This window comes from Beta vulgaris, chromosome 7, assembly GCF_026745355.1.
Source record: "Beta vulgaris subsp. vulgaris cultivar EL10 chromosome 7, EL10.2, whole genome shotgun sequence".
NCBI classification, from domain to species: Eukaryota; Viridiplantae; Streptophyta; class Magnoliopsida; order Caryophyllales; family Amaranthaceae; genus Beta; species Beta vulgaris.
In genome coordinates, this window is record NC_079208.1 from 32,012,487 (window position 1) to 32,035,378 (window position 22,892).

The window sequence follows — 22,892 nt, forward strand, 5'->3', positions numbered from 1 at the left end:
AAGTCCTCCAAACAATGAGCATGAGAAGAATATATTCTAACAGCAGGTAGCATTGCAATAATTTAATTTATTAGTAGTAGCCATTGTGTTGTTGCATTCTTGATGAAGCTTTCTATTGAAAATATAATAGTTGGATCATCTCTCAAAGCCCTGTGGCTAGGACATCACCCAAAGTCCCATAGTCGGGTCATCACGCAAAACACCCCAAAATTGAAAAAGCCTGAACAGTCAAACAACAAGCCGTGCTCAACTTGATAAAACCCCAAATTCGATTAAACCTAGTTCGAGGCTAAAGAACATAGAACATCAAAAATTAGTGAAACATATAGTTTTGTTAATGTGAAATGGATAAAAGACGTAAATCAAACGAATAAGGACAATTGAAATCGAACTTTCGCAAGAACCAAGAACCCTACAAATGAAGACGATTGAAAGCGAACTTTCCCTAGAACCAAAATCCTAGATCTTCAAATGTAACGAAAAAATTACTAACAAACTGATGGTAATCTATAAACATACTTCAAAATCAGTTGGAGGTGAAAATTTCCAATTTATAGCCATGATTCACTTGTTTTAAACTTTGTTTTTCAATGTCAAAAGCACTACTTCACCCCTTAGTGTTTGTGTAAAGAAGATTCACTTATAAGTGAAAAGTAGAGTAACAAAAGAGCAATAAATTGATTGAAATGTGAAAGAAGGCCATGAGACGAGTGGAGAGAAAACGCATGGGAGGGAAAAAAGTTTTAAGCCGAGGTTCAGGCAGAACACGAGGAGAGACAAAAAAGCTAGGTAAATTTCTTTTTTAATGAAATTACTAAATTGAAAAATTGAATTTCAATTTTTAAATATTTTTAATTTTTGGGAAAATTTACAAAACTATTTCAAGTAATTACAAAAAAAAAACCATTTTAATTCTAGCAAAATAAGCGAAAAGTAAAACGAATTACTAAGTTGATAGAACTTGTGGTTAATAAAATCACTTGATTTTCATTAACTTCGATGGTCATATTTTTGATATGATCACTGAAGAATCCGTTATATGATACATATTGTCATACACTTAAAAATAAACAAAGCAAACTCAGTTTTCAAGACATCAACAATATTACATTTTTCACTCTCGTTATTTACACAGAGAAGATACTAATAGTTGAGAACCTTTTGTGTAGCTACACTTATTCCTTTCACAGTAATATATACACAACTTGGAACCTCAGTAAGCAGCAGCGTTCAAGGTCCACGGAATGTCGCAACTGCATCAGTAGTAGAAGGCTCTTCATCTGTTGCCAGCGGAACAGAGTTGGCCTGAAATAACATATGTAGGATATTCCTTAGTTGCGATGGGAAATTTAATATTACACCGGGAGTACACGATACATGAATCATTTGCCTTGTTAGTTTTTCCTTTTGATGGTCATCTAACCTCAAAGAATGCTACTGCCAGGTGATAGCACCTGCTTAAACATGCAATCATATACAGCATTGTGTCCATAAATACTTGTTACCTTTCCTAACGTAGTAATGGTTTAGAGTTAAATTTTTTAATGGGCCCCAGGATAAAAATTACCCAGCAAATAAAAGTCTTTCGGAAAATCAGGCCATATCCTAGATTATAAGGGACTGGGGCTGTAGGACTAACAACTAATCGTTGACAGAGTACATCATTTGGAGGCAACTAACTATGCTGATCGAAGAAGTTACCACATCAAAATGTCATGCAAATTGCTAGCAGATCCACCTTGTTATAATATAGGAAGGCCTAGCACTTTTATATGGGGATCGTTCGATTTATGTTGGGCGCGTTTGTGTCCTTTATCCCCAAAGTTACTCCGTTAAGCACAGACATAAAGGTTCAGCCAGGCATATATAAAGACAGTTCAAAAGCAGATTAAAAAATCAGATAGATAAGCCATATAGACTCATGGACAGAGGGAATGGACTAACCAGATCACGGAACTTCAAAATGTAGAACATCTCAAGATAACGTCGTGTCTCTCTTCTCTCTAGTTTAGAGACATATTTCCAGAAACCATACACCCCTGCCAATGTCATTAACCTTTCAGAATACTTTTGCCAGGTATATCTGCAATTACAACACAAATCAAGTGAGCAACCCCTACCCCTAATAATGTATTTCAAAATATTTTACATTAATACTAACCTTTCTTTGATCCTTAGTAACCCTCCTGCAGAGATTTTAGTCCAGTAGTTTGGATCCTCTCTGCACTTGACAAAGAATTCAGTCATTTTTTCTGCAGCCTGATCAGCATGATATGGATCGATATGAAATCCTGAAACACCGTCTTCTATAATCTCAGCTGGACCACCGTGGCAGGTAGCAAATGTGGGAAGACCACAGGTCATGGCTTCAACAACTGTAAGCCCAAATGCTTCATAAAATGCAGGCTGCAAGTCATGAACAAAGAATTTTATCAGTTGTAATAATGCAATTTATGGTGTGACTTTCATTAGTGCAATGATGCTTTCAACCTTTTTTTTCTTCTAAAAATTGAAATTTGTGTCATCTTTGATCCTATGTTGCCTAAATATCTACCATATTCACTTGTATACACAATGTCATTTGTATAATTAGCCTCTATTGAGTATTGAATATGAGAAAATGATAAAATGTATTATGACCTGATTTCTTCTCCCCCTTAAACCCTCAATCATTCAAGAAAGAGAAATATTTCAGATTTCGCTAAAACCTAGACTTTATAATGCAAGAAGGTGATTACTACGATAAGGAATAGAGCACAGCCAGCATACCTGCGCAAAAATACCTCCTTTGTCACAAATGTAGCGATAGAGTTCACCATTTCGTACTCTATTTGTTTGAGAAGCAATCCAGCGAAATTGTCCTCTTAAATTATACTCCTGTATAAGCCTGTGCATCTTCTCGATTTCGGCAATTTCCTCCCTGTCATTCGACTTTTTTACATCATTGTACCCAGCCACTACAACCAGGTTTGCCAGTTCCCTGAGTTTCGCATTCTTGCCATAGCACTCTACCAGCCCTGTTATATTCTTCACACGGTCTAGCCTCGCCATGGAAAATATAATTGGCTTTGAGGTATCATCTAATACACCACTGCGATGATGAAAGTGTTACTTTAAGTAATTCACATAGCATGCCTGTAGTGCTGAGAGAGGAGTGAATTTCACATGCTTAGCTACCATATTTAAATTTTTATTTCGCGATTTCCCGCAATTTTTACTATTATCATAGCTCCAAATATTTCTTTATATGAGACACTTACTTTTTGCTCTAAAAATTAAGAGAGAAGGGAGTAAATGTGAAATAGTTGATATTTTGTATATTTTCCACAGAAAACCTGCACTTATTTGCCAAAGAGAGGATCAAGAATGACAACTATACTTTTTGTAATATAATATGCTACTTGTATAATTGTAAAGGACATGCGTGACCGATATTAGATCTATATAGAGCAAGAGGTTACATGTGTTCTTCATTCTGCTCAGGATTGAATAGGAGCTGCTCTATGAAGCTATGAAGTGAAGTGAGACGGTGCTCCTTCTCTGAAAATGGGAAGTAGATGGCCATGTCTGCCCCTGGCGAGACAATATTAAACTTGGGATCAAAGACATCAATCCCGTGAACCACCCGATACAGCCCCGGAAAAGTAAAGGCCTTATGGCTTTCATATTGACCAACAGTATTCTTCCTGAAAGAGAAAAATATTAGCCAGATGATTTATGTAACATATAACAAAACTAAAAGAGTAAAATCACAGATGAAGGCTGGCAGCACATATAGGAGAGGCTGTAACAAGAATTTTGATCTGAGCGTCCCAACAGTATGCAAGTATTTCTCATGGCATATTTGGTTAGTGGTCATAAATCTCTATTCTATATGTCAAGAGGGGTAGGACACCAAAAAATAGAAAAAAGAAAAAGAAAAAGAAAAAGAAAAAGAAAAAGAAGTAACTACTTACATTAATTAAAAAATAAAAAAAAGTAAAAAATAGATAAGGGAACTACCTATTAATTAAAAAAGTAAAAAAAGATAATAAAAAAATATTACAAAAAGAAAACCGTCAACAATTCAAAATTCTCTAATTTATTATATATAATTAACAATTAATTTAATTTTCTACATTCCCTAAAAAAGTAACTTTCTACATATTTTCGCACACATCGTGTGTATATAAAACTAGTGATGGGTAATGGTAATGCACTAATGCATGTTAATGTGAATTTGTGAAGGAATTTTCATTGTTATGCATGTTAGAGTAAACATCTGTTTTTCTTCCTAAAATTTCATTATCATCCACTACCATGTGGGTATATTAAGTAGTAATAGAAATTTGTGAAGAAACATGTTATAGGACAATAAGAATGCACTTCCCAAAAGCTAGCTCAAGAGGAGGAGAGCCAATTGTCCTATATAGACCACACACAACCTCCCAATACGTCGATATGGGATCAGTCCATAACATTCGTCCCCCCATAAAGAACAACGTCCTCCTTGGTCAAGGCCATGTGGTCACGGCTAGCTGGTTCCAGGCCACCACTCCGAGGTTTGGCTCTAATACCATTTATTATAGGACAATAGGAACGCACTTCCCAAAAGCTAGCTCAAGAAGAGGAGAGCCCATTGTCCTATATAAACCACACATTAACCTCAGTCGATGTGGGATCCTTTCCCTGGGATCAGTCCATAACAAAACACATGTGTTTGGGGATTCAATTTACTTACCATCGATATAGAGATGAGATTTTCATACATAATTACACTGAAATTCCTTACCACTGCCACCATTTATAGCTCGCTTACAAACAGGCAAAACCCATATATAAAATTGTCAGCAAAAAATTGAGTAATATCTCCATGCAAAATAAGCATCTTAAATTCTCAATTGTAAGTGTCTGGATCATTTATATGTGTAGAAACTTGATGTGCTTCATACGAGGCAAAAAGGACGAAACAAAGGTATACATAGAAAAAGGGGAATGACATCAAAACTTGATGCCTAATATACTGAAGATCTCAACCTGATTTCTCCACAAACACATTTTTGGTAAAGTCAAGTACATGATGCAAAACAAAAACTCAAGTTTGTCTTGCACATCCTAAAAAGGGAAATTGTGATGCATTTTCTTGGGAATCCGTAGCCACACAGAGCATAAAGTCAAATTTCCAGGATTACCAATTATTCAGAACTCTATATTGTACTAAGTACTAAAATACATAACAGGTTAATCAGCCTCTTTCTACAGTCGCACAAATTCTATTCCTTAATCAGATGAGCAGAGAAAGAGAGCAGTTCAAGGAAGTTGACACAAGGCAAAACTAGCCTTCTGAACTCAGTTTAATCACCAGACACTAGTTGATAAGACTTTTAATGTATTTGAATGGATTCTTATATCCACACAACTTTGGAGCAATTACACTCCATTATGTGGCATACTGGCATCCAATTTATAACATAGGCTCCCATTAGCCATGTGTGCACGTGTATGAATTAATGTTATTGCCACAGTAATTTGATTGCATGGGATTTTGAAAAAATAAGCAATTTGTACTTACGTTCCAGCTATCTCTTGGTAAGTACTCGTAATGATGAAATCAGCATGATTCATTGCCATCAAGTCAGCTGAAAATTGACACGAGAAGTGATATTTGTCCTCAAATCTTTTCCAGTAAATATCAGAATCTGGATACTTGGTTTTCTCCAATGCATGGGCTATATTGCACTGTCAATACATTACATAAAGCAATAAATATGGAGATGAAATATGAAAAAAAAAACTCAGTTCATACTTTAGATATCATATCCCATAGAGAAAACACAAAAATATAAGGCTTAACCTGGGTGACACCCATTTTGTGGGACAATAAAGAAGCAACTATATTCCCATCGCTGTAGTTGCCAATTATCAGATCTGGACGACCCTGCAACTCGCCAATAATTTCACCAGCTGCATCCTGCGAAAATAAATTATTGGGTTGCATGAAAACATATGACATCCATCAGCAATAAGAAAAGTAAATGAAGAAATGCCGAAAAAATTTCCATGTTATAGGCTGGTATTTTCACACAATACACGCAATTATGAACAATGTTAATAATTCTTTTTCCATCAGAATATAAAGCCGGTCAAGGATCCATAAGGTAGAAACATAGAATCAACGGAGTAATGAAAAGCTAGCATATAGAAGTATAGAACTTATGGCGAAATATGCCACCAACGATTACTAAGCAGATACATCATGACAATTTTGTCGAAAGTGAGCTGCTTGCTATCTTCACGTGTTAGGAAAACGAGATATACACACCATCAAATACCAAGTCTATATACCAAGCAAGGGCTTGACTCACTTAGTAAGACTCTAACTAGAAAGGCTGGGATCCAAATCTTGCCAAGTGAAGATGCTTGGGGTTGGGATTCCCTTACTTTTTCCACTACTCTCAAATGCCTCGCCGGCAAATACTGGACGAAGACTTCCTGAGGGTTGAAGTCTAGTCAGTGTCATTCCCCTTGTCAAAGAGCATCTCTATTCTATAAGCCAAATCTTGAGGAGTTTTTGTCCATGTAAAAGGACTAAAGTACATTTACTCGCATTATAGTTAAATTATAATAATTTTAAACATTCAATCAATGGATTTCCCTACATATGCCCGTGATTATTTACTGTTTGCTAGACAGAAATGATGTAAAATTTTTCTTTAAAGGAACTTTATAACAATTTTTCTTACTTATTATTTGAGGTTATTAGATTTAATAATACAATTCTACTTTCTATTCTCTTTCGCACGTACTCTTGTATATAAGACTAGTGTCTACTTACATAAGTGTTCTGTCATTTATGGGTCAAACCTCCATACAGATCGATGGGAGCTGTTCAAAGTACACTAAAAAGAATATATATACTTACACCCGATGAAACTTGCCCTGAAAGACCCGACTCAATACCTGAATCAGACCCGAAAATGGCAACCCAAAGTTAATCAGAGACCCTAACGTCCCCAACCAACCCGGACATGACCCGAAGTTGACCCAACCAAAATCAACCTGAATTATACTGTTGACTATGATCACCTACTGTAAAGTGTACCCATCTTAATTTTATTTGTTATTCTAATACTCTATTATTTACATAAATATTAGTATCTCTTATCTACTATTTGGAAGTATTGACTTAGAATATTTAATTTATTATTATTTTATTTTTTAATTATTTATTTATTTCAAATATTGACGTGACAAAGACCCGAGCTCAACCCCATAGTACAGATGCAAAACAAACTCGACCCGAATTAGGCTGGACTCGAAGTGAGCCCAGCCTGAAAATAAGAATACTCGAATAGACCCAACCAGAAGTGACCCGACCCAAATGACTTGCCACCTATAGATATACTTAGGGTTTGTTCCATTCACCTTATTTTCCTTAATTTTTTCTATTCGTTTCTTGTTTTTGTGAACTTCTATTATTTTTGTGAAATTCTCTTATTTTTTTAAACTTTTTGAACTTTTTTAACTTTATCAACTTTCCTTATCTTTTTTTGAACTCTTCATTTCTTTTCTTAACTATTCTTATTCTATGTGAACTTTTCTTATTTTATCTGAATCATATTGAACTTTACTTAACTTCTCTAGTATATTTAGAACTTTAGAAACTTAATTTCCTTAACTTTTTCTCAACTATTCTAAACTTTCAGAATTATTCTTATTTTTTTAAGCAAGCAAAAATAAGGTGAAGTAAACGAAGTAACAAACCCTTAAGACATCTATGGGAAATTAACATTGTAGACATGCAACGGAGACATCATGAATATCTCCAGTAATCCAAACGGCTTAGATAAGTCAAGAGTATCTATGGGCATACGGTGGAAATACCTAATTACTTCTTCTGTTTCTAAATAAGTGCAACCATTTGACTTTCACGCTTACCAACTCACAACTTTGACCATTAACATATGTAATTATATATTTATAAAAGTATTGAAATTATATATTATGATAATATTCATTGAAACAAATCCAACGACATTTATATCATCAATTTTGTTTTCATATATTAATATAAAGTTACGGTCAAAGTAAAGTATGTGAATAGTGCAAAAGTCAAAGTATTACACTTAAAATGAAACAAAGGAAGTATGTAGCAAGTGGCACACAACCTAATGCCCGCATATTTCTTCATCTTCAATGTGACTATACGTGAATTTCGATGGTTAATATTTTGACATGTAAGTAGTAACTAGAATTGAAAATAACTTACTATTCACTAAAAGAGACAAAATTTAACATAAAAGGACTAAGATCAGACAGCCTGCAAGATAAAGACTATGGCAACTTAGTCCATTGAACATCAGCAAAAAAAAAAAAACATGCATTCAGTACTAATAGAATGCCAGGAATAAAAAACAGACTGTCGTTCTTGTATAGCAAATCCGGATATCAGTAAAGGTTTGGAAATAGAATGCCAGGAATAAAAAACAGACTGTCATTCTTGTATAGCAAATCCGGACATCAGTACTAATAGAATGCCAGGAATAAAAAACAGACTGTCATTCTTGTAGAGCAAATCTGGACATCAGTTAAGGTTTGGAAATAAAAGCACTCGGGGGTGTTTCAAAGAAAAATAAGGTATGAGGTATGGGTTTAAAATGACTAAAGCCTATACCTAGTGTTTGTTTGCAAAATTTAACATTTCTAATCCCATACTTCAAACCTATAAGGTATGGGTTAGAAACCCAAGGGGGGGAGGTTGGTATGACTCATATCAAACCTTCAGGTGTAAAAATAAAAGGAAAAAGTTTGTTCCAAGATAAATCCAAACACATGGAATCAAGTTTCAAGTTCCAACCCCATACCACCCCAGTTTCATTCCTAATTCCAAACCTATTATGTGCTCGTTTGGTTGGATGTAGGAAGTAGTATTTCTTAGAAAGTTTTTTCCCTTCAATTTACATTCACTAAGAAGTGGCAAAAGTTGTTTGGTTGAGCATGGGAAGAAAAAGTTCTTATGAGAAGTTCTACTTACCTAGGTTCCCCTTGTAAACAACTTCCTCCATTTTATGGGAAGTAGAACTTTCTTGATTATGACAATATTTCACACTTGGTTTATCATGTTATAGTTGTCTCAAGTTTATTTACTTTGAAGCATAGGAAGCATGTCACAAACCGAAATATTTTAATGCAGTATATATATAACATCTTCCAGCCTCTAACTCCCCATCACATCCAACTCATTGCAGACTTAGCAATGTAAAAAAAAAAAAGCTAACAGAAACTAGGTAAGAGAGCATGTTATTCTGCCACAATGAAGCTTTCAGTCCAAAGTAATCTCAAGCGATAACCACAAATTACTTAATCTACTCTTGATGCAACAACTGTTAATGACAACACTTATTACGATGATACTAAGTCATATCTGAGATGAATAAAAAAGAATTCAAAATGTACAACATTTGCAATATAGATTGATGCAACAACCGTCTCTTTCTCTTTCTTGCATCTATTGGAGATTCGAACAGCATGATCCAAAAATTGAAGTTGGTTTACGTAAGAAGTTCCCATCCAGGAAGTGATGAATGGCCTAAGGGAGAGAACTAATATGTGTAGTGCACTATAATTCAGTTAGAAGTTAACTCGGGAAATAACTTAGAGTCTTAGAGAGTTAGCAAGAAAAGAAATGCTCTATACACAGGAGATTAGAGCGAGACAGATTACGCTGAAGTTATTGGAGGGTTCAGTGGTTTAGTTTTGGGACAATAATATGCCCCTCGAAAGCTTGTATTATCCTTTATTTTTGTTGTTTGCACTTTGCAGTTCTAATTCAACCAATTATCAGTTTAATTTCTTATACTACTACTTTAATCTGCTTTTACGATGTCAGTTCATTACACAAGCATCCAACATGCTTCTAGACACACACAACAAGAATGCAAAAGAACATTTTTCAACTTGGAGATCAAAAGTAGCACAAATATGCAAGAATTTACCATAACTTTACCAAGAAGCAAATGTCTTATATACACTAAAAACCGGAGCCAGATCGAGCCAAACATTAATGAGTTGTCTCATGCAGATCCACAGAAACCGTTTCACATTGACAGTAAGCAATTACCTCAGTGAAGTTCTCTAAATAAGGCCATACATCAAATCTAGATATCCATTTGCGGAGGATTCCTTTCTCTGATCGGAAAGGAACTCTCAGGATACTAGCATGCTCTGTTCCACTGACTTTCTCCATACGTTGATTGCACGTGGTCCCTTTAGCATCGGGAATCAACCGACTCACCTACAATAAAGTTATCAACTATAACTACTGTTCCATCCAGGTAAAATTTGGACACTGACAAATAAATTCTCCTTTAAGGTACCATAACTGACTCTAAGATCACAGAGCTAGAGAGAATCTTACGATAAGAATTCTAGGAGTCACATCTAGTCCTTGCTTCTTTATTCGTTGGAGCATTTCATGTTCCAGAGACCGCACTTGGTCAAGTATATAAACTATCTACACTCAAGGATAAGAGAAGACAGTTAGCATCACTTTATGTATTACAGATGTCTATATAACATAGAAGACATAAACTGCAGCACTTTCCAGACCATGAACAATATTACTTCAAGATTGTGCATAAATGACTTGTATACCTGAATTGATAAAAGTAAAATTTTAGCTCTATACCTGCCCACCAGTGTCAGGCAAGCCGAGCACATGTGCCTGTCCAAAATATCCATGTACAGACAAAATGACCACATTAAACACCATGGGAAGTCTTCCCAGAAATGTCTCTAATGTAGACGGATCGGGAGCCTGAAGGATATCTAGTAGTAGATGCATCATTTCTAGAACCCTTTCAGCAGTATCACCCCAGCCTCTTTCAAAACCCATACCTTGGATTCTGCAAACAAGTGGAAAATTGTGAAAATCTTATACTCCAGTCAATTTACCAAATTTTAATTTCTGGATCTACAGACAGAAGTGGAAAAGAAAAAACGGTAACTAGAAGGCATATTTCAAATTGTAAGCATACACAAATTCGAACTCAGAGTAAGGTGTATCTGCTGGAAGTTTGATAAGATAATCCTCAGCTTTAGACAATGCAGACTGAAGACGCTGGATAGTCTGTATCCGATCATTCAACATCATGACCTGCACAATCACTGACAAATTACCTGAACATCCTTACACAAAGCCAAGCATAAAAGCAGAGGCTGGCGTTAATTAACACTTATGTTTAAATCATTCACATTCACAAATCAGTGGATAGGAACAGTATAACTTACAACTCCTTTATGTTTGTGCACTCGAAGAAAATCAAGTAACGGCTCCAAGCAATCTTTGTTGCGAAACATGCTTGATGACAGGTGCCGATTGAGGAACTGAACACCATTACCAATTGATGAAGAGCGAGTTGGACGTGGAACTGATTCATTAAAAGGCTCGAAATCAAGCTCAAGCACATAGTGGTCATCAGCCCTATTACACAACAAATGCATGAATAATTGGATCGAGAACTTGAATATCGCAATCAGAATCAACAAATTTCAAGATGTGAAACTCACTTTCCATCCACAAGTTCTTCCTTGAAATGGAGATACTCAGACACAGTTAGCTGCTCCACATTCAGTTCAGAGACATTAACACGAACATATTCCCAAACTCCAGGTCTTGGACGGACTGCTATAGCAACAAAGGGAGGAACAACTATTGCTTCCTACAATAAAACAAAGTTAAAGACGTTGAAGAACGACAAAATTAGCAATATAAATACGACTCAATCATCAGAGACCACCTCTATAAAAAAAACCATGAGCCATCAGTATTTTGCATCTTAATAGATAGTAAACACCTTCCATTGTTTGTGATTGAAAGTTAATTCTTACAAATGTCACATGAATAATTATTTGTCAAGTGGACCTGTTATCAAGCCCCAAGTCATCCCCTCTAGGCTCCAACCAATTTCCTTGAAAATTCGAGTAAGTTCAAATCGAAAATCATAATAGTCTGATATTGATTGCAAAGCTTCTCAAAATGTAAAAACAAGATTTCCTTGAACACAAAAGTACGAGCTAAAATGGATTGCAAAGATCATTATAATTAAATTACATCCAAAACAATAGTAATTAAAAAAAGAGAGCATAGATGATAAAGATCGCTATTCTAGCTACAACAAAGAACAGACAAAAGAGCAAAGAAGGGAGAGGGGGGGGGGGGGGGTCAAAACAGAGCAGAGAAAGATCCCTTGATTCATAATGACATCATATATATTTCAGCCACAATACGATTAAGCATCAGAGCAAGGATAAAACGTGATCTCTGCTCAACCAAGTACTCAAAACAAATTAGAGAGCTAGGACATTATAACATAACAATAGTTTACCCTCTTACTTTTAGGGTGAGAAAGCAACATTTAGTAACACGAATAAAAGATAAGCATACCAGAGAGATTACCAAGTATGTTTCTTATATTGTTGCTGATGTAGGGCCTGTTTGGTAAATAGCTAAGAAACCATGTACATATAGAATAGTTGGAGAGATTAGGCATCATGTAAAAATCAGTTTGCTAATTTGAATGTTAGATAATCCTTCACTGCTGCTTTGTCAGAATGTAAACTTCTTGTTTGCCTTTTTATGATCTAACTTTTGATACATTTGACCAAAAATTCTTTAGAAGTGCTAAAAAATTTGCATTGCAATAATACATTTGTTAATTTTGTCTTCAAAATTACTTTCTTTAAGGTATGTTAATAAAAGTAGTTATTTCACAGCAAGATATGGCCGATAGTCAAAGTTCAACCTCAAAATCCATTAAAAGTGAAACAAACTTTTTTTTATATATATTTGAAAATTTTTCGCTCATACATGCTGGTAAGAGGGAATTCAATACACAAAAATAGTAGTACAAATTTGCAGTGTTTTAATAATAAGTCAAGACCCAAAATTTGCAAAGTAAATTTGACCATGAATTACATATAAATCACATAATCTCAACTCATTTTAGAGCCTTTGGCAAATACTAACTAAAAGAAAAGGCTAAAAAGAGTTTTCCAGCAAAAGGAGGGACAGGAAGTGGCATGAGGCTCACACGTGTGTATGAGGCAATTTGGTAAAAGGAGAACTGTTCTTCAATTAGCCATAATCTAACCAAAACTTGTGTAGCCCTGCCTAAGGAATTCCTAATACGAGCATTACTTTGGTTCATAATATATTGTGGTTGTATATTCGACAACATATGTTTGTATATAGAATCACAAATGTTCTACAAGAAAGTCGACATATCAACATTATCTATTGGTTATATTAACATGATGATAATTAGACTACAATATACAACATTTATGATCTAATATACAACATTAAGAATTCAAAATCCAATCAAAAAGATATAACAACAGTTATGAACACCGAACATGGCATCACTTAGCTCTGCTACCACTAGGAAATAGCCAAGAGATCAAAATCACTTCAGGAAAACTTCATGTTAACACGGTGATGATGTGGGCCCCGCTTACCATAAAAGGACACTTCACTTTTTACACCTAGCACAAGTGCTGAAGTGCACAACCCAAGTTTGTCCGATTGTCCCAGGATACATATCTCACTATCCGTACCTTAGTATCTTAAACTCGAAATCTCATCATGTCTCAGGAAATTTTTCCACAATACTATTAACTCGGATATTACAGAACATATAATTGCTCTATTCTATTTTTTTTTTTAAAATACTTACCATTTTAGGATGTTTCAATATAATCTCTATATCTCTCTATCCCATGAGTGATGAGTCCCTCTTTTTATTTGTCTGTATCGCTCTCCTCTCCCTAATTCCCGCGTCACCCCTATGTTTCATTTACTTTAGAACCGAAGTACATATTTGTTTTTTCTCGTATAGATCATCAAAACAGAGTACAAGCAGAATTAAACCAGATAAAAGTAAAAATCTCACCTGAGCAGACCTAAGAACTTCGCTAAACGGGCCATCGCTAAGAATTTGTTTCCCTTTATCTTCGCCAATTACACTTTCTAATCCATCAATCAGATGATGAGGTTGCAATAAACACTTCCCTTGAGCAACATACCTGTAATTATAACCAAATGATACAAAACAAAATCATAACTCATAAGGAATTGCATTTTGCACCATTAAAATTCAACAAATAACGTAAATTTTTTTAAAAAAAGTTAAAGAGAAATCAAACTTGGAGAGAAGAGAGACGAGCTCGTTACGATGAACAGAGAGAGTGTCTTCCACTCTCTCTCTCATACTAGGGATTCTTGTTAATTTGGGCGCCATTTTTGATCAGGATGAAGTTTAGAGAAGAATTTTGGGGGGTTAATAATGAATGAAGGAGGAGAGAGAGAAAAGAATGGTGGAATAAAATGAGAGGAACAAGTGGCACAATAAAGGGGAACTTTGGGAAAAACCATGAGCTTACAGCTTACTGGTAACTGTCGTGTGAGGTTTTGGGATTACGATCGTGACTGCCCAAATTTGTATGCTCCCCCCGGCCCCCACACATAATTTTGGTCGGTGTTTTAGAATTCTCATTGGTTTTTACTTTCGAGGCTATTCTGTGTTCCTGTACACACCGAGGTGTAAATATATCTATATATAGTTTTGTATGCTCAGCTAGTCCAATGGTAGTAACAACTTCAACATGGATAAATCCCGTACTTCTAATAGCAACAGAAGGGTGGGATGAAGCTTTGATTTGATAAATCATAAACACAAACTTTATTTGCATTAGAAAAGTTTTTTTCTTTTAAAAGGGCATTCTTCCTATTACAATCATGGATATTCCAAAAACCTACATACATTAAACCATTTTTGCAAAAAACCTTGGACTAAGATAGGTACTAAGTACGATATTTTTTGTAAAGTAGAGGAGGCAGTATCATCTCCATAACTTATTCTCTTTTTAGAAGTGCTAGAGAGGAAAGTGTCATGCTCAACCCCAAATGCCTCAATGTTTTTAACAATGAAACTTTCAGAATTAATAGAGTTAAAAGAGTTATCAGGTTGAGACTTAAACTCATCCAAAGAATTACCAGCAGGCAACAGAAGATTAGCATTTTCAACATTCGAGCCAAGCATAGAAATTTGTATGCTCAAACCCAGCAGGGGGGGGGGGCAAACTGATTACCTTCAAAGACATCAGGGTACACAACCTAGAGAGGGACATGAGAGATAACTTCAGCATTGGAGGGAGCAAACACTTCCACATTCTCTAGCATACTTTCTTGAAACGTTCTATTAGAAGGACAGAGCTTGACAAAGGGCCCCTCCATTCTCATCATCGAAATTTGTCTCACTATCATAGAACTTGCCTTGCTTAGTAGCCAAGAGAATGACTTTACCTTTCCTTAATCCATGATCAGCAGGAGCAACAGACTTAACAACATCACAAGACTCCAGAGAGTCTTTAATTACAATACCAAGGGCCTTCTTAACAACATGAGCAGAAATTTTTTTACCACCAGCATAAGAGATATTAGGCAACTTTCTTCCCAAAGACTTAGGCTTTGCTGACACAAGATTGGCCTGCTTAGCCTAAGTGCCAGCAATTTCTTGCCTATGAGCTTTAGAAAGAATGTCAACTAGAGAGTTTTGTTTAGGATTTTTAGTAGACAAACCTTCACCTTCCTCTGAGGAGCAGACAACAAGGAGCATTTATCAATGATGTGATCATCACAGCCACAAAAAGAGCAACTTGAGGAGAAGTCCTCATACCAAATAATGTAGTCACAAGTTTTCCCACCCACCCTTTTTATTTCAGCATAATCCAAAAGAGACTCAGTTATGTTAGCCCTTACACAGGCCCTTATAAACCTTATTTTATGTCTAAGTAAGGACCTATAATCAAGTTTAACCAATGCACCCATTGTTAGAAACTAATAGACTAGCAACATAATCAAAATTAAGCAATTCAACAGGGAATTGAACCTTGGGATACGAACCCATATATCCACCCAGTACAACTCCTCCAAGAAACAATCAAAGTCAGGCTTCCAAGCCTTAGCTTGAGAACAAACAGATCCCCCTGGACATGCTAGGGGTGATCTGACCAAAAAGAAACATATCACTAGGATTACCAAACCTAAGAAAAATTCATTAATTACCCATTTCCAAATAATCCACCTCCCCCTTAAGGAATTTCTAGTCAGCTTTAGTTTTGCAACAATAGTACGAATATCTAAAGGGATACCAACATTTTGCCAATAAGACAAGACTTAGTTAACTCATCAATATCTTTTTGCACTTGAGACAAATCATCTAAAACAAAAGATTAAGAGAAATTAAATGAAAGAGTGGGGTCACCGACATTACTAGGCTGGGAAGAAGGGATATTAACAGAGGGTGGGAGCTCAGAGTGGAGAACAGATGAATCACCATCATCCTAAATAGCCAAATCTCCTCTAACTCCCACATAAGAGTTGGACATAATATCATCTTTAAATGAGGAATTATTAGCCATACAACAGAAAACAGGGAGAACAATACTCAAAGCAACTAACATAACCAGAATAAAGAATAGAAGAAGAAGAAGTGGTTGGGATAAGAGAATATCTCAAACACCTCCAACACATGTATATATAGAGCTTAGGGTTTGTATGCCCCAACTGTCTTCCAAATAAGCAACCAGAAGAACTAGAGTAACTTACCTTCACATGTAATGCGAGAAAGGACTGTAAAGCCAAAAGCTTACCCCAAAGGAGTTTAACAAGACAATTACTATCTTCCAGAGAGATAATTACCACTCCGAGCATGAAACACTTCACATTTAACACACAGAAAACACTCACTTCTCTCTAACTCACTCTGAAACGCATTAAATATGAATGAAAATCAACTCACACAGAAAAGCCCCAATTCAATTTGAAACTCTAGCAAAAGATAAGAAATTCTAATTAACCCTATAAGAGTAGGGATAATTAGAGCAAAGAAGCTAAAAATAGGTTGGAAATCAGTACTATTATTAAGTTCATATGAGAACCACCCTTATCGTGAGAACCATGAGAACCACTCATTTTTCCTCATTTTACGAAGATTTTGATCATTTCATAATATTTTTGCTCATTTTTTGTTTCACTTATTTTATGATTTTGCTCATTTAACAATTTTATACTCATTTATCAACGTTTTGCTCATTTTACTTTTTTTTCTCATTGAACTTTTTATGGTCATTTTACGTTTTTCTTCTTTTATATTTTTGTTCATTTTACGTTTTTGATAACTTAATGTTTTCTACTCATTTTATGTTTATGCTCATTTGTTACTTTTTTTTGCTCATTTTAGGAAGTTTTTGCTCATTTTAAGTGGTTCTCACGGTTCTCACCATAAGAGGGTTCTCATTAGAACCCGACCCTATATATATATATATATATATATATATATATATATATATATATAATATATATATATAAATATTATATATATATTATATATATATATATATATTATAATATATATATATATATATATATCATTTTGAGTACTTTATACGACGTGTGCGTGAGATGTTTTCCAATTGACGTGGTTCTTAGGGAAAACCGCATCAATTTGTTCCCAAAAGCTGAAGCGAGCTTGGCGCCAAGAGCATAGAATGATGCGGTTAATAAGGAAAACCGCATCAGTTAAGGTGATTAACTGATGCAGTTTTCCCTAGGAACCGCATCAGTAAATCGTTTTCTGATGCGATTTTGGACCGCATCAGTAAATGTTATAAGCTGATGCGAGCCCACCTGATGCGGACCAAAATCGCATCAGAAAGGCCAGTCTTGACCGCATCATGTGGGGTTTTTTCCACTAGTGGATCCATAGCTGGTAGTTTCCGGCCTTGATGAATATCTCCATTCTATTCTGCCAGTAGGAATAGAACTTTCCATTGAAAATAGGAGGCCTTTGCATAGAGTAACCTCCTCAAGTTTCTCGGTAGTATTCATTGTTCCTTAGATCTTTTTCTCAATAGGGTTTCCTATCTTTCGTGAGTTCCAGCTCTGATACTAATTATTATTTTACTAGGAGCAATACAGGGGGGTGAATTGTATGTGTAGAAATAAATGTAACTTTTTACGGAATTTTAAACTTAAACAAAGAAAAAAGCTCAAGGAATACAAGGAACTTTTGCATGGAAAAACTTCTTGGTCCCAACAAGAAGAAATAACCTCGACCACTAGAGACTTTAAACTCAACTCTTTCACTAATTAGGCCAGACAACTTTGTTACAACCTAATTTTACTCAAGGGCCACACCTTGAGTTCCTAAACTCAAGTTCCTGAATAATTGTTCCTTTAACAATTGTTCCTCCTAACATCACTTGAAGTTTTCTCACTTTAACTCGCTTCACTCAAAGATTCTCTCTTACAGAACATCAATTGAAGTCCCCTTACCCCAAAATCCAAATGAACAATAATAGCTTAGTGGAATAGAGTAAGAAGGTGAGGAACAAATTGTTTTTATAAGAGAATGAAGGCACTGCCACTTTGTTTAGTTAAACTCACTAAATCACTTGGTCATCTATGAATTAGAACTTAATTAGACACTAGTATTTATAGTGGTAATAACTTAAAACGTGTGATTAAAATATGTGTTAGTGATGAAACCATTATCCCATGATGTTCCTTACCCGGAGGAACACGTTCCTCCTTAAACCCATGATCTCCATGATCACTGTTAAACGTGGGAGATAAACATGTTACTGCTCCCTTAATTTGCAACCACTTAAAGCAGTAATTCTAAAATCTGATTTAATTAAAAATATTTTAATTAATAAAACCAAAATAAAATATTTAAAAATATTTTTTATAAAACCGAAAAGGATATTCATTATCCTTATAAAAATAAAATCTTTTCCTTAAAAGATTTTTTTTTGAAATCATATTTTTACTTAAATAAAACGATTACATGGAATCTAGGCATAGCTTACTCAACAGACATAATTAAACCGTTGTACTGCTTCATTCTAGGTCTAGTTAATTTTAATAGTTAGTTCCTTTAACTTACTATGACAGTGCCAGTTCGTCTGTTCTTATAAAGGAATAAACGCTCATTCTCTGTTTAAATTGTCACAGTTCCTTACCATTCTAACTCGTTCCTTTACATTGGAACTAAAGCCTTACTTTGGTCTTATTGCAAAGAGTAGGGACAATTAAAGCAAGGAAAAATCACTTAATCACATTGTTTTCTAAGAATCTCCCCCATTAGAGTTGACTATTATAGGTGGGGTGATTTAAGGTTGGGAACTTATTAGGACTTCCTCATACCCAAATCATTTCAAAAAAATTTTAAAAAATGGTAAGAAGAAGCAAAGAGAAAGTTAGTAGATGATCGACGAGATAATAATAAAAAAAATAACAGAACCTTCAACTTGACCTTGCTAGCTCAATGATGCACTTCCTTTTGCAAAATTTTCTACCTTTTTTGTGATTTTCTTAATTTCTAAGTGAGTTTCTAAGTTTACTTAATTACTAACTTAAACTTTCTTTTTTACTTTTGATGAACTTCTTTACTTACTAATTACTTTAATAACTTTTACCTTCTTTTTATTGAATGTGATTTTTAGAGGAAGGGAGTAGAGAAGATGAGAGTAATATTGAGAGAAGTTGTGAAATTAAGTTGATTTTTGCTCAACTTGGTTTTGAAGTAATACAAGGAGGGTATTTATAGAGAAATGAGGGAGATGAACTAGGGTTTCAAAGAAGTAGAAAATCAGATTTTTAACCCAAAAAATATGATTTTTCTCATCCTTAATCACCCCAATGACATCACTCTAATGACCTCACCCTAACGACATCATCACATCTCTTTTTTTTTTGGCAATTCAAAGTTGTTATTGATAACCAAAAAAAAATAGTTACAGGAGAAGCCAACTAAACACAACTTACAGAAAGCTTCAAGCTACACAAGACAGCTACTGACCTAGCCTTAGAGAACAACCATTCTAAAAAACTAATAAAGCCCTCTCATTCTCAGTTCTATTACAATCTACTCTAAAGACAATCTCCTTTACCGGATCATAAGCAGGAACTGAAACATCATTAAATATTTTATTGTTCCTTTGGATCCAATTAAATTGCATAGATGGCCTCTGTAAACAGCTTGACATCGATCCTAGATTGTCTACTTTGCCCACGAGCCTTCACCTTGGCCTTTCTCACCTCTTCACAGAAAGACATAGCTTGATAGTTCCAGTTTGGCTTATTATGAATCTCTTGCCAAATTGCAGCAGCATAAGCACATTTAAAAAACAGATGGTGAATTGATTCATCCTCAGCTTCACACACCTTACAGGTTACAGAACATTTAATGTTCCATTTACTGATCCTATCTGCTGTAGGCAACCTGTTCCGAAGCACCATCCATAACAGGAACTTGCTTTTAAGACGCACTGTGTTATTACAAATGAGCCTACTCCAATGCACCTTCTCAAAAGGCCCCATCATTAACTTGTAGGCTTTTTTAATGTTATATTTGTCATTATGAAGAACTGTATTTCACCCTCCAAGGTCTTGGAGTTTATCCCTGGATTCAAGTATCTTCTTTAGCTGCCAAGACATGTTGTTACTAATAGCAACAATATATACATCATTTCTTCTCATATAATACTCATTGACCCATTGCACCAAGAGCTTATCAGCCTTGACAGCTAGAGCCCACAGGAGCTTTCAAATTGCAGCTTTGTTCCACACCTCCATATTGATCAAGTTCCAGCCCCCAGCCACTCTTGGGTTGTAAAGAGTGCTCCATGCTATAGGGGCTTTCTTAGACTCCATTATCCTCCCAGTCCATAAGAACTTCCTACACACAGCCTCCACTGCTCTTATAAGCTTCTTTGAGAGAGGGAAAAGCTGAGCCCAATAATTTTGCAGTCTCCCAACATAGGAAATATTCTTGGTTATCCACCCTTGAGCTCTCTCTGTTATTTTATCCACCAAGATTTTGCATTGAGAGAAATTCAGTTTCATTGATGCAAGAGGGACTCCCAAGTACTTGAAAGGTAGTTCCCCTATTGGAAGTTGGAAAGTTTCAACAAGGAAGTTTGCTTCATGTTCCCTAACCCCAACAATGTATATATTGCTCTTCTCTAAGCTAGCCACCAGGCCTGAAGCTTGAGAGAATTTATTAAAGGCAGCCGTTATCTTCATGACTGAGCTAATTAACATCAGCTTTTGAGAACAACAACAAATCATCAGCAAACATGAGGTGTGTAAGTGATAGCCTCTCACATTTAGGGTGGAAATTAAAATATGGGTTATTCTTCAATTCACCAAGACATCTACTTTAGATACTCCATACAAATGGCAAAAAGGAAGGGGGAAAGGGGTCACCCTGCCTCAGCCCTTTCTTGGCTTGAAATGAGGAAGAGGGAGTAACATTTAGCATGATAGAGTATGAGACACCCCTCACACATGTCATAATCCATCTGACAAAGATATTAGGAAAACTCAGCTCTAATAGCACCCTCTTCAAAAAGCCCCATTAAACTGAGTCATAGGCTTTTTTAATATCAACTTTGATAACACATCTTTGTGACACATGAGCTCTAAAGTAGCCCTTTATCAACTCAGTAGCTAATAGTATATTATCTGCAATGGATCTCCCTGGGATAAAACCTGCTTGTGAAGAGCTAACCACATCACTGATAATAGAATGAAGCCTATTAGTGAGAATCCTTGAAATGATTTTGTAAAGCACTGAACAACAGGCAATTGGTCTGTAATCTTTTGCTTTAAGGATCTGAGCAACCTTAGGCACCAGAGTAAGAGTTATAATATTGATAGGATGGTGAATGAAAGAAGATTAAAAAAACTCTTCAACTCCTGCATATACATCAGTTTTAATAATCTCCCAACTTATCTTAAAAAACACTGCATTGAACCCATCTATTCCAGGGGCTTTATTATCATCTATTGGAAAATAAAGCTTGGTCAATTTTAGCATCAGTTACTAACCCACTAAGAAATGCCCTAGCATCATGGCCCAATTGGGCCCATATTTTATGGTTTGCAGGTCAATACTAGGTAGAGAGCTAGCACTAGTTCCCATGAGGTTTTTGTAGAAATCAATACCTTCAGCTTGAATATCTTCTCTTCTAGTGAACATCTCACCATGAACATTTTGAATTACTAAAATAGCATTTCTAGCCTTCCTTATTTTCATAGCATTAAAGAAAAACTTTGTTTTAGAATCAGCAAGGTTGATCCAACTGATTCTAGCTTTTTGTCTTAAGATGCTATCTTCAATACTTGACCAGTGCCTTAGCTTGTCCCCCAGCTCCTTCTCAGCTAGCTGCAACTTAACTTCATTACTACTTGCAAGCCTTATTTCAATATTAGCAAGGTTGTTTCTATACTCTTTCACCTTTAGGTGAGCATGAGAGTATTGATTTTTATGTAAAGTTTTCAATGCTCTCTTCACAACTTTAAGCTTATTCTACACAATTTTGAGTTTAAAATGGTCACCAGTAGAATACCAAGCCATTCTCACAGTTTCTAAGTAATTCACATCCTTGGCTAGGATGTTGTTGAATCTGAAAGATCTGCCACCTTCCTCTTGCCCTGTACAAAATGTAATCACTAAGGGAGTATGGTCTGAAATCCCCTCTGTAAGGTACTTCACCAACACATATGGATACTTGAGTAAGAGCTCATTATTAATAAAAGCCCTATCAATCCTACTAGAGATTCTTTCACCAATGGCTTTGTTGCTCCAAGAGTAATATGCCCAGTACAAGGAGCTTGCATCACACCCACATCCATAATGAACTCTGAAAAGTCAATAGTTTCAGCTTGACTGACTAGAGCTCCATTAATCCTGTCTGTAGCTTGGTAGATGGCATTAAAATCACCAATTATGATATAAGGGAATCCTGCATTCTCCACCAGACTCCTCAACTTTACCCAAAGT

At 35.5% G+C, this 22,892-nt stretch overlaps 1 protein-coding gene across 1 annotated transcript; it reads right to left on the reverse strand.

The window, feature by feature from the left end:
- Window positions 1–967: 967 nt before the first annotated feature.
- On the reverse strand, window positions 968–14,401 carry SBSS1 (sucrose synthase). The gene is made up of 15 exons (XM_010686041.4): window positions 14,185–14,401; window positions 13,932–14,064; window positions 11,548–11,699; window positions 11,269–11,461; window positions 11,016–11,134; window positions 10,667–10,883; window positions 10,397–10,492; window positions 10,100–10,273; window positions 5,834–5,950; window positions 5,552–5,718; window positions 3,462–3,686; window positions 2,770–3,091; window positions 2,162–2,406; window positions 1,945–2,083; window positions 968–1,305 (listed from the first exon to the last, which is right to left on the reverse strand). The coding sequence occupies exons 1-15, from the start codon at window positions 14,277–14,279 to the stop codon at window positions 1,231–1,233; spliced, it is 2,469 nt and encodes an 822-aa protein (XP_010684343.1). The 5' UTR covers window positions 14,280–14,401; the 3' UTR covers window positions 968–1,230.
- Window positions 14,402–22,892: the final 8,491 nt, after the last annotated feature.